The sequence below is a fragment of the Acanthochromis polyacanthus genome, chromosome 13, assembly GCF_021347895.1.
Source record: "Acanthochromis polyacanthus isolate Apoly-LR-REF ecotype Palm Island chromosome 13, KAUST_Apoly_ChrSc, whole genome shotgun sequence".
Classification (NCBI taxonomy): domain Eukaryota; kingdom Metazoa; phylum Chordata; class Actinopteri; family Pomacentridae; genus Acanthochromis; species Acanthochromis polyacanthus.
This window is the reverse complement of record NC_067125.1, coordinates 38,591,444-38,604,023: the sequence shown is the minus strand read 5'-3', so window position 1 is coordinate 38,604,023 and position 12,580 is coordinate 38,591,444. Positions and strand designations below refer to the sequence as shown.

General features: G+C 43.0%; 1 protein-coding gene across 2 annotated transcripts in view; it reads left to right on the top strand.

Annotated features, from left to right (window-relative positions):
* mettl16 (methyltransferase 16, N6-methyladenosin) overlaps positions 1–12,580 on the top strand; it is a 37,145-nt gene that overhangs the window by 8,119 nt on the left and 16,446 nt on the right. For both annotated transcript variants that reach the window (XM_051957640.1, XM_051957641.1), the window contains exons 3-4: positions 6,620–6,807; positions 9,885–10,025. In XM_051957640.1, coding sequence (XP_051813600.1) covers positions 6,620–6,807; positions 9,885–10,025 — 329 coding nt within the window. The remainder of the gene's footprint in view (positions 1–6,619; positions 6,808–9,884; positions 10,026–12,580) is intronic.

Sequence of the window (12,580 nt, the reverse complement as noted above, 5' to 3'; positions counted from 1 at the left end):
AATTGGCGGTTGCTTTTGGGATTCTCATGGTCGTCTCCTCCAGCGTCAGCATTTCTCCAGATTTACAGAGTGAGCTCAGAAATATTCACGACTAGTTTTCCTGGTGAGCTTTAAGTGATGCTCTCTTTGCTGCTCTTGTGAGGGCTCGACGTGTGCAGAAAAAACACCTGACATGAGAGAAGTTGCGGCTAATCAGCACAAAATATTTCCCAGCGCGCTCACATTGAAGTAGATGTACCTTGAAGGTCACCTCTCTGTGGACAGAGATTGAAAGTGTGTGTGTGTTACTGTGTGTGCTTTCATGCTGATCATGTAGCGAGCTGTTTGTCTCAGCAGTAAACCTCCCTCCGGTTTAATGATGTCGTCCTCTTCATCCATCTGAGCCAAGAACTTTTCTGCCTCTCAGCACTTGAATCTCAATTTATTTCTACTCCGTCTCGCTTGGTCCACTTGGGTTTTACCTAAGCTGCAGTCCAGCTTCTTTCCCTCGGTGTCTCTGGTGTTGTTACAGTCTCTCCCATCTCGTCTCATCTCAACTTTTCTGCTCAGGTTTGTCCCATACTGTATCCCGTCGGCCACGTTAAATGCGTAAGCACGCTGCGACGAACCTACGTGGCAGCAGAAGCGTAAATCGCGGGCACGCTCACGCTCCTTCTGGCATCAGCCATTGCTCCAGCGTGGCCGGATTTGCGTGCTCTCCTCTTCTGTTCAGTAGGTGGGGTTGCCATGGAGATGTGCCATTCGCAGTGGTGCTGATGGGAGTGATCGGTCTGCATTGCACACACACTCACACATATGAGGGGCTAAAAATAGAGGGCTGGCCTGAGCAGCCTCCCTCTCTGAATATTGATCCTTATCTAATGATGCCTCTGAGGAGAAATGAAAGAGGGCAGAATATCTGAGAGCGGGGCAGATGAGAGAGGCTGGCTTTCATTTTGGGGAAGCGCTATGCTGATGTATCACTTCTCCCTCATTAGCCTGATTTCTCCCCAAAGGTTGGGACATTTTTTAAAGTGCGCATCTGCTCAGTGGTTCGTCTTAGATCCTCAGAGGAACCAGGTGTTGGTTTTCTGTGAGAGGTCAGCAGCTGTTGAAACTGGACCATTAACCTTATATGTTCATTAGGTGGAGAGACACTGGGTAAGATTGATGTGGGACTGTGCAGGTAAATTGCTTCTCATTTGGGGTCGTTTGTCTTTGCTATCACTTCTGAGTGAAGATGCACGGAGCAGAATCAGTTTAGCATTGAGGCACGTCTGTCGCCTGCTTCCTCTCAGTCGTGTCCATGAATTGAGAATGAGATAAATTGGTATTAGCAGGGGCTGCACAGTGGGGTAGTGGTTAGCGCTTTTGCCTTGCAGCAAGAAGATCCCTGGTTCGAGTCCCGGTTGCCTGGGATCTTTCTGCATGGAGTTTGCATGTTCTCCCTGTGCATGCGTGGGTTTTCTCCGGGTACTCCGGCTTCCTCCTAGCCTAGTCGTGCTAGACAACCCACGGCAACGAATTTAATTCTCTGCCAGGGTGGGTCTAGTTACCCTCCATAAGGCTCGAGGGTGGATTCTCCTAAAACTGGCCGACGAATCACCATGAAGTGTAGAGTCAGAAGGCGGGCGTAACTAAGTGACGACAGAGGCGCGACGATTCTGACAGAAACAACCGGCGCACAATAAACAGTTATCTTTCGACTCGGCTTTGGCCACAGCCCTTAAAGATTTGAAGCTAAAATTCAACTTGAAAGATAAACAAAGGACGGCACTGAAGTGTTTCATTGAGAAGAAAGACGTATTTGGACTTATGCCGACGGGATATGGCAAATCCTTAATATACCAGTTGGCTCCGCTGGTTGGGAAGCTAATGGGACTTAGCCACAATCCGCCGGTGCTCTCGGAACTCCGTCAGCCTATTCGTTGCGCGGATTGGTTGTATACCTACCCAATTGCTGCAGAGTGATTTGAAAGACAACCTTTTAGCCCGCCTCCCTCCCTGTCGAGCTTCCCTAGACCCTTGTGCCTTCAGAACATGGGTCTAGCGCGGCTAGGCTAGCTTCCTCCCACAGTCCAAAAACATGCTGAGGTTAATTGATTACTCTAAATTGTCCGTAGGTGTGAATGTGAGTGTAATTGTGTGTCTGTATATGTAGCCCTGTGACAGACTGGTGACCTGTCCAGGGTGTCCCCTGCCTTCACCTGAGTCCGCTGGGATAGACTCCAGCACCCCCCATGACCCTAGTGAGGATAAAGCGGTGTAAAAAGGATATGGGTTTTTTTTGCTTTTATTAGATAGCCGACTGTAGAGGAATGGCAGGAAATGAGGAGAGGCAAGAAATGTCCCTAAAGAGAAGCAAACCGAGGACACTGGGGCTCATTTTCAACTCCATCAGAGTCACTTTAAGATCTGTCGTTCAGTTCAGTTGGCCAGATTATCGATAAAGCTGGTCTTTTTAACAATATGTGAAGTAGGACAGTAGCACAGCACACATCTGTTTTAAGGTTCTTTTTGCTCTGTTATTCATCTGGGAACGCCCTCACACTTATGCCCTGACTGCATTTACTGTAGCAAAACTCACGTCTAAAGTCACAGAATCTGTGATTGATCTGCGTTGTGTCGACACTACTGCATCCAAAAACACACAATCCAACCCACAATCCCAGACAACAACTTGTATTTCTACTGTGACATGCTCCAGGGTTGCCATGTATCAGTTAACGATGCTCCGATTACATGTGTTTTTATGACTCTACCATGTTGTTGTAAAGGTAGTCTGACTCAATGGCCGTAGACTTTGTTATTGTTTTAAAATCCTCATCGCCTCAGGAAACAACAGGAGCAGCAATCTTCAAGCAGCACTTAGATGTTGGAAAAGGTGTGTTTGATGAAGGTTTATATTAGAGCTGGGATTTAACACGTTAATTTCGATGAATTAATTACAGAAAAAATATCGCATTAAAAAAATAACACATTTAATTTCACCTTTTCTCACTTCCTTAATTTCTGCCACGCCTGTAGCACTGATGCACCCTCCAGCATGGTAAGTGGCAGTAATGAACCTGAAGTAAATTGCAAAGAAGATGCACTGCAGTGGGCCACTATCATGATGGTGCTTTAGCTTCAGTCTGGTGGAAACATCAGACCAACATGGCGGCTCAGCTGCAAAATTTCTCTTTTATCACACAAATGCTTCAGCAACAAGTATTTCTGAAAGCATTTAAGGTGAGAAATAAGCTGTGCAGTTGCTGTATCTGTTCTCATTTTAGTTCAATGACAGGTGGTTTAGACGGTTAACGAGTATTTCACAATGTGTCTGACCTCCGCTGCCCGCACTGAATTTGTATTTGTACTTTATGCAAATGAGCTCTGGGAGGACGCGCCATAACAGCTCGAAACGCGCTGCAACACAACCAGCATGCAATGTGGTGCGTTTCACAGACGATGGATGGCAAACGGTGTAGCCAGCCCATAATAGACCACTTTTCAAGACACTGAAAGTGCTTAGTTTACAAAAAGTCTTGAAGTGTTGAATATAATCGCTATAATGTCACTCTGAGTTTGCAGTAATCTGTGACTGTAGTAGACGGATGAATAATGCAGATAAATATAAATGAAACATGAAACACTTTGGTTATTTAAGTTCACATATATCTCTATTCATCGCTATTTGACAAGAATGAGATTAATTAATTACAATGCCTCTAATTAATTTGATTAATTTTTTTTGAAATCACGTCCCACCACTAGTTTTGATACAATAAGGCAGACCTGTTTGGTTTTTACGGTGAAGGGCTGTAAATATCCAAGTGCACAGACAGATGCAGATTTACAAGTAGACACCCACATGGTTTGGTTCATACAACAAAAGGTCCACTCCAGTCTGCACACATGGTCGCTTTTCCCCTCATATTCAACACAGAAAAACACAGGACGCAGTTTTTAGAGGATATAACAACTATTTACAGATTGTACCTCCGTTTCAGTCGTTATTCCTGAATATGTTGCGAGCACAGTGGACGATCACAGCACGGCACATCTGGAGAATGTAGGACTTCCTGCTGTGTTTGGATTTCATTAGTTGGGTTTCCATTACAGTTTTTTGCAAAATAAAAGCGATATTTCTAAAATTTCGACAAAGTATATGTGCGCTTTGAAGGTTGTTCTGGGCAGAAGCATCGTAACTCTCGTAAAATATCATCCCGCGAGATTTTACTGCAGGAAGATGGACGCCCAAAACCTGTTGCGTGTAGGTGTTGTTATGTTTACATCGACTGCGGTTGCCTTGACAGTTGCTGTCTAGTATGGCAGTGATGTTTTTCTCAAGAATAATGGTAAGAAAAGTCTCGGTCTCTTCTTCTGTCCACACGTACCGCGCCATGTTTACTCTGAGAGAACTGGTCATGTGACCAGGTACGTCACGTCCGCTGACGTATAATCGCGGAAAAAGTGTTTCCGTTGCGCTTCTGCGATATTTTTCAATATCAAAACGTCTGAAAATCCACCTCATGAGAGCGTAAAAACTTTTTAGCGACATTTTAGTCCTTTTTTGAAATTCAGGTGTTTCCATTACCAGTTTTTTTATTGCGCTATTTACATTTTGCGCATATCTAAGGCTAATGGAAACGCAGCTAGTGATGGAAAGCTTATACAAATCTAAGCACATCCAAAGTACTGCCTCAAGTGTTTTACCGGAACGGTTTTCCTTTCACTCCGTTTTGTGGAGACGCCATCGCCTGCATCTTGAACTTGCTGCCGGTCAGTCGTGATTGGTTTTACAAATTTCAGACACACCAGAGTGTTGTTCCCCCTAATAGCAGAATGATAATGGGTGCAGTCAAATCATTTTCTGACATTGTGCAGTTGAGAATGTTGAACTGAAAATGAAATAATTAAAGTTGGGTTTAACACTATAAAACGCTGCATATATGGCTATGCACATTCCAGGTAGAGTAACTAGTATTTGTGACCGGCATGATAAAGTATTTAATTATTGCTGCCATGATAACCACTGAGTATAGTCCTTACTGATCATGTAATAAACCATAGTGCGGCGTCCTTCTGGATTCCATGTCTCTCTGTTATGTGAGGCTTCATTGACAACTAGATTGTTTTCAGCCTGAACACTCATTTATATTTAATTGTTGGAGTTTTCTGCTCGTCTCACAGGCCTGTAAGACGGCAAAATTGCTGTTGTGATGTTCAGCTGAATGCAGAAAAAGCAAAAATTTCCGCTTTTTATGTGTAATTGATTTGTGAGACAAAACAGCACAAATAACTACAAAATTAAACTTTGACTCCTCGAGCTCTGCGAGCCGAAGCTCCGTTTCCAGCAGCAGATGATGTTTTTCTTCTCACACCAAACCTGTGAGGTGCCAGACGCTCAAATCACCAGGATGTGTCTAATTGCATCTGCCAAGGTGTGAAAGCGCTCTGCAAAGCTTTAATTATACCTATCTCGCCCACTCGTTTTGTCTGCCGTACTCGTGGCTGCCCGTGACAGCTGAAATCATTAAACATGTCGAGAGGAGACGACGGGAGAGTCGAACGAGAGAGTTGGGAGTAAAAAGTGGGAGGTCTGAGCTGTGTTGGAAACGTGAAATTCATTGTCATCAGCAGGGGATTGTGAATTGATGGGCTGCTTATCTCCTTATTGTCCCCCATGTGTGTGTGTGTCTGTGCTTGTGTTTGTGTGTTCATGTGTGTGTGCTCGTGTGTGTGTTCTGTGAAGAGATGGGGCTCGGTGCAGAGAGCTGCACCAGGCTGGAGGAGCAGAAGGTTAATGAAGTGCTGCATTAAGAGCAGTTTGTTAAATTGCTGTCAGGTGGCCTCAGTGCTAAAACAGGAGGATCAGCAAGTCACTAAATTGAATTTGTCGTTAAATGGAGATTTTAGTTTCATGCAAGCTTAGTTTTATTTATGTGGCTTTGGTCCCCATCCCCATTCGTTATTTTCAAATGGGGATGGTGTGTGTTTGAGTTAAATGCTGTGAGCTTGGAACATGTCAGCATCTGTAGTGGAGGTCAGCCCTTCACATTTAAATTATTCAAACTTGCTTAGAGGATAAAGCAAAGATGAATAGTATTATTGTCCAAGCTGACTCTACAGTCAGATACAGCGTAAGGGCTGGATATTGTTTGAAATATTCAAATAAAATAGGAAATTGGCAGCATTATAATTTAAGTCATGAACTGTCTGATCAGGAAAATGGGGTTGCATTACAGACTCAACATTAAATGCCAACAGATTTCTGGAATGAAACAGTCATGAAGTTTGCTATCTTCTCATATCTATCACACTTCCTGACATTGTTCTTCTAGTATACTTTGACCTTTGGTACTCACCATAGTTGTGCACGCAGGCGTTTTAGGTAATCTAGTTAAGCTTAGTGTAAAATCTGTGTTTGTTACTCGGTTGGAGCTGGTAGGAATAGGCGTTTCATAGGTTTCATCAGTGTTTTTGGTAAACACAAAACTATCAAAACAGATAAAATAAGGCTGAAGTCTGAATTTTCATTTTAACCTCAACTACCAACAGTTTAGATGGACCTACTGTATTTTCTCTTTTCCCTGCAGCTGCTGTTTTCATTTGTAAATAATTAAAATCTCACACAACCTCATTTATTTTCCTCTAGTGTGAACTTCAGAGAGCCGGAGGCAGTGCGAGCGCTGACCTGCACCCTGTTGAAGGAGGACTTTGGTTTGACCATTGAGATCCCTCTGGAGCGCCTCATACCCACCGTCCCCCTGCGCCTCAACTACATCCACTGGGTGGAGGACCTCATCGATGGACAGAAGCAGCCACGCAGAGGCATCGACATCGGTACTAATCCCTATTAATATATATGTGTGTGTGTGTATGTGTATATATATATATATATATATATAAAGTGGTGGCTGGTGGTGAAATTTGTTGGGTGGGCTAACAAATGCATAATACCGATTAAATGGTTAACACAGCTGCAAAAGCAACATGACCTCAGCAAAAACAAGGTGTCACAGTCCTTTAACAGGTCAACATGGGCCTACCTTACTTGAAAAGAAGCTCACATCGACGACCGATGTGATCCCAGTCTCTTAACTTCCAGCTTTTCCTCCAAAGACATTGAGGAAAATGGACATGAAAGCAAATAATCCACCTCGTTCATGGTAACGCCCGCCATAGCTAAACCTTTTCTCGCTGCGTCAAAGGCCTGTGGGCTGCCTGAAGTTAGCCCACATGATCCGTAAGTCACGGGGGCGGGACATGACACCTGTCAATCACTTACAAGAACGAAATTAATGAAAGCAGACTGTGTCTGTTGGGGCTGTAAAAAATAAGCCCATTTAGAGATATTCTGTGTTTTTCGTTTGACTGATTGGTGCTGTTGCTACCTTTGTTTTCACCTAAACTTAAAACAATCTGTTGTAAGTTATTTAAAAACTAATTTTCTCCTCTTTTTTGTGTTGGCCTGGGAGGGCTTAGCCCTGTTAGCCCATTTATACCAGCCGTCCCTGTATATATGTATATGTGTGTGTGTGTGTGTGTATATATATATATATATATATAAATAAAATCGTTGATGGTGATAGTTGAATTAATTAAAAATCTGATAACTAGTGATGGGATGCGAAAATATATGAATCTAATTACCAGGAGGTTTTGTAATTAGTTTATTGTGATTAATCAGATTTTTGCCAAATAGCAATATTGACACAATGAGCAAAATTTTTCAATTCAAATAAACTTTGGTTGACAGCTGTATCCATAAATAGTCATGTATGTGTGCCGCCACCACTCCTAAATGAATGCAGAGGAAACACTGGAATCTATCACTTGGACTACAGGCAGATCCACAAGAACCAGTTTCGGTAGTAATGAGTATCAAAATAAGCCTCGTCTTTCGATTCCATGTTCCGGTACTTATCACGTGATTATGATAAAGCAAACCTGTGATTGGCTGTAACATTACACGTGATTGCGGCAAGCCGGAAAAAAAACATGCTGTGTGAAATTCAAGTTAGGCACATTGACTTTACTGCAGTTGTGTAGCGTGTCGTCGAAGTGGGAAAAGATGCCTCTGAGGTCTAAAACGTGGCTCTACTTTTGTAAAATGGACGCCAATAGTGCGCGGTGCAGTATATGCCAAAGCGGGCGGTAAACTCCATCTAAGGCTAAATACCGGTACGAGACCGATAGTCGACAAGTACCTTAAGGGAAAGTTGAAAAGAACTTTGAAGAGAGAGTTCAAGAGGGCGTGAAACCGTTAAGAGGTAAACGGGTGGGGTCCGCGCAGTCCGCCTGGGGGATTCAACTCGGCGGGCCAGGGGCGGCCGCTCGGTGCGGGAGGATCCCCTCGCGGGACCTCTCCCCGGGTGCGGGCCGTCCCCCGCCGGGCGCATTTCCTCCACGGCGGTGTCCCGCGACCGGCTCCGGGTCGGCCAGGAAGGGTCAGGGGGTGAAGGTGCCTCAGTATGTACTGAACTGGACATTGCTTGCAAATGTTCTTTTGCACTGGAAATCACTGGAAAATTAAACTCAAGATGTGAAAAGTAATGTGTAATGCAATTTTCATTCTGTTAGAGTATATATTGTAAAACTGGTATCGAAAAAAGTATCGTTTAGGAACCGGTATCGAAGTGAAGGTATCGGTATTGGTACTGGTATCGAAACTTTTAGATCGATACCCAGCCCTAAGCTCGAGTCACTTAGACCTTTAAACATAACCGAATGCAGACAGTTTTTACAGTAAAGCAGAGAGAAAACCATGACTTTTTTTGTGGATGTAAATGTTAATTCGACTGCTCTTGTATATTTTTGTTGCGGTTCAGAGCGCCACATGAAATGTCAGTTGTTGCTTCCAGCACATGAGCCCAGTCATTCCCAGTGTTCCCAGCACGAACACCCAAACCTCCATCCACACGTCGCTGCTCGTTGCCGTTCTGTCGCTCAGAGAAAAGGCTGTGTGTGTTGGTGTGTGTGCTCACTCAGCCTGCAGGTGTATGCGTGTCTTCAGGGCCTCAGGTCACTGATTGGTGACCCTGAACCTTCCTGTAAGCAGACTGAAGCTGTCTGCTGGCTGATGGATCACCACTGGGCGTTTTCTTTCACTAACCAGTGCCATCTCTGTCTGAGCCTGGACTGAATTATGCAGCTTTGGTCCTTGTTAGATGTGAATGATTTAATAGAAGCTGCTGGAGCTGACATTTATTGTCCATTCTGGCCAGTAAGACCAAGATCATTCTTCAGAAAAGCATCATGTCACGTTGTTGGCCGTCCCTCCCTTCATAGTTTTTTACTTTAACCCTCGTCCTGCGGATCGCAGTTGATCCGTTTTAAAGTTTGAAAATGTGGAAAATAAACTATATTTTCTCAGTGAAACCTCTGATGTTCACATTTTCAACATTTTTTCGAAATCTTTGAACATTTTTTGGTTCAAAAAAAGAAATGTTAAAAAAGTTTCTTAAGAACATTCACAAAAAAAACAACCAAAATCCAGCGAATTTCGCTGGATTTTGGTTGATTTTTTTTTTGTGAATGTTCTTAAAGAAAATATTAAAAATTTTACTGATATACATGTAATCACTTTTGATATTTTTAGGATTTTTTTGGGAACATTTTTACTCATTTTTTTTGAAAATATTCACAAGAATTTTCTTGCCAAATTTGGGGATTTTAAAAAAAACTTTTAAGGGAAACTTTTTAGGAATTACTGGAGTTTTCTTCCTGAAGGTTTCACAAATTTTCAGAAATTTGGGGAGTTTTTTGAATTTTTTCCAGACAAGGAAACAATATTTTTGATGCCCGTAAATGAGGACCACAGGGTTAAACAACACACCAGCACATTTCTACATTGTTCAGTGACAGCCAAAACCATCATCTTCATGAATTGATCAGTGTCACGCTGTGTGTGTCCTCAGGCACCGGGGCGTCGTGCATCTACCCCCTGCTGGGAGCCACGATGAACGGCTGGTACTTCCTCGCCACAGAGGTGGATGACATCTGCTTTGACTACGCCACGAAAAATGTGGAGCAGAACAACCTGTCTGACCTGGTTAAAGGTTAGTGTGGTCCGCTCACCCTGAAGAACAATTTGTCTGAAGATGACGACGTTCAGGGAGATCATGTGACACATCGCATCTGACCTCCAGCCGCTTACTAACGGTTATGGGATAATGATGATTGATAAAAAGTAAAGCAACAGTAGAAGTAGCCAATATTAGTGACCATAAGCTACGGGTCATATCCAACCAAGTAAGACCGGAGCAGCTTTTATACCTCTATGTCAAAATCATTATGCTTCAGGTTGTCTATTCTATTCTCAGAAACATCATCCAGTGTTTCCCCTGGGTTGAAATGGCTGCGAGGTGGTGGGTTGGGGTCCGGGGGCATGCCCCCCCGGAAAAATTTTGAAAATCAAGATGCAAAATGGGGCATTCTGGCACAATTTGGAGCACATTTTGTTGTATTTGTAGCCATTTCCAAAAACTAAATTAAATAAAATTTTCATGTTTCTTTTCTAAAAATTAGTGATAGGGAGAAAATATGACAAATATAAACCCACTTGTCCTTGCGATCAAAACATGTCAACTAGTCCAGTCTGTTATTTTCTGGTCAGATTTCCACAAGCCATTCCAAAATGCCACATCAGTTCTTATTACAAATTTGAAAAAGACAACAAAGGACTTGAATCTGGAATCAAGTGGTGACTTTTACTTTTTTTCTAAAAACAACTACATGTTAGGTACCAAATTCCCACTTCATTTTTATTTATAATAAAAAGGTTATGTCATGACCTTCATTTTACTTAAAAATGTGAAAGAAAACTTCAACTCTGGGTTAACAACTGGTTTTCTGAAGGAGTTAGTTCTGTTTTCAAAACTGTTACCTTTTTGAACACAGAACTCGAATTTGAACACAGAATTTGTTTTGCCGTTGAATGATATAATTTCAGGCACTCTATAAATCATTTTATCAAAAGAAACTAGGAACTTTATATTCCGTTGAAATCATTTGTCTCGTTCGTGAGAACGGGTTTTGTCACCTAAATGTTTTAACCGGAGCCATTTTTGCAGTCACTGTCAATTCGTATCGCCGCAGACAACAGAACAGTAAGCAAACTCGGTAAAGGAAGCGAGATCGATACCTACACTGCGTTGCTCACTTTATTTTGATGACATGCGATAGTTTTGATACTTAATTTGACCTATGTCTGTGATACACACCTGCTTTTAGCCCCGAAAAACCAAACGATGGAGCGCTGCCGCTTCTTTTCCGCCATGCTCGTTGTTCGCCAATCGAAACGACCGACATTTGACACACGAACTCGCGGGATGTCATAGAGAACTGAGTGTTACCGACCAACAGGGATGTGCCTGCTGTCTTCACCCATGGCGAGAAAAGGCTGCCATTCTGTTGATTTCAGCGGCGAATATACCGGACTTATGTGTCAATGCTTTCTAATATTTAGCATTACTTTTTTTTTTTTTTTTGGTGCGGACCAGTGAGGCGGCAGTGTCGGCAAAATTTTAATGAGGCGATAGCCTATTCCAGCGAGGCGGGCCACCTCGTCGTTTATATAGGAGGGGAAACACTGTCATCAAGAAACTTAGTCATATTTGGCACAGAGGTTTATTTGGACACAACATTGAACTTTGATTTTGGTGTTTAACTCTCTGAGCTCAAGGCAGATTCTGGGTGTTTTTAGCTCCTGTCACATGTTTACTCTGTTGGGCTCATTTCTTTGACTCTCTCACAAGCATGGCTACAAGTAGTGAGAATCAAAAATGTCTTTTGTGCTATATAAGAGTAGCATTTCATTTCAAACTTGTCTCCTATCTGCTCCGTGTAAGCACATATTTCAGTTACCGTATTTTCACGACCAAAAGGCGCACTGTACCAAAAGGCGCAGTCTCAGTTATGTGTGCCATTACTGTATTTAACACACACATAAGGCGCACCTGATTATATGGTGAGGGTTTTATATACAATCCACGCCCACACTTCCCCCTTTAACGTTCTTATGGTGTCCTCTACTACGTCGGCCTTACAACAATAACACACACACAAGCATACAAGTGTGCGTATTTAAAAATAGAGCCGGAGCAAAACTGAGTTTGGTTGTGCTTTATTTAAGTATTGATTACAGAGTACTAACATTTTTTTTAATCATCAATAGGCGCGGGCATGGTAAAACACAGATAAAACAAGCACACAAGTGTGCGTATTTAAAAATAGAGCGGGAGCAAAACTGAGTTTGGTATTCACTTTTTATTTTTTTTACCGGTAATCGTCATCAGTCAAACCCATGGAAGTCCTCATCCTCTGTTTCTGAATTGAACAGCTGCGCTAAACCTCCATCAAACATGCCAGGTTCACTTTCTTCACTGTCAGAGTCACTTTCCGTGCCGTGCGGCGCCTCGGAAATGATGCCGGCTTTTGCGAAAGCTCGAACAACAGTGCCAGCAGACACGTTAGCCCAAGCATTTACAATCCATTCGCAAATTGTGGCGTAACTCGCCCGGCGCTGCCTTCCACTCTTAGTGAAACTGTGGTCTCCATCGGTCATCCATCGCTCCCACGCCGCTCGCAGCCTTACTTTGAACGGCCGGTTCAC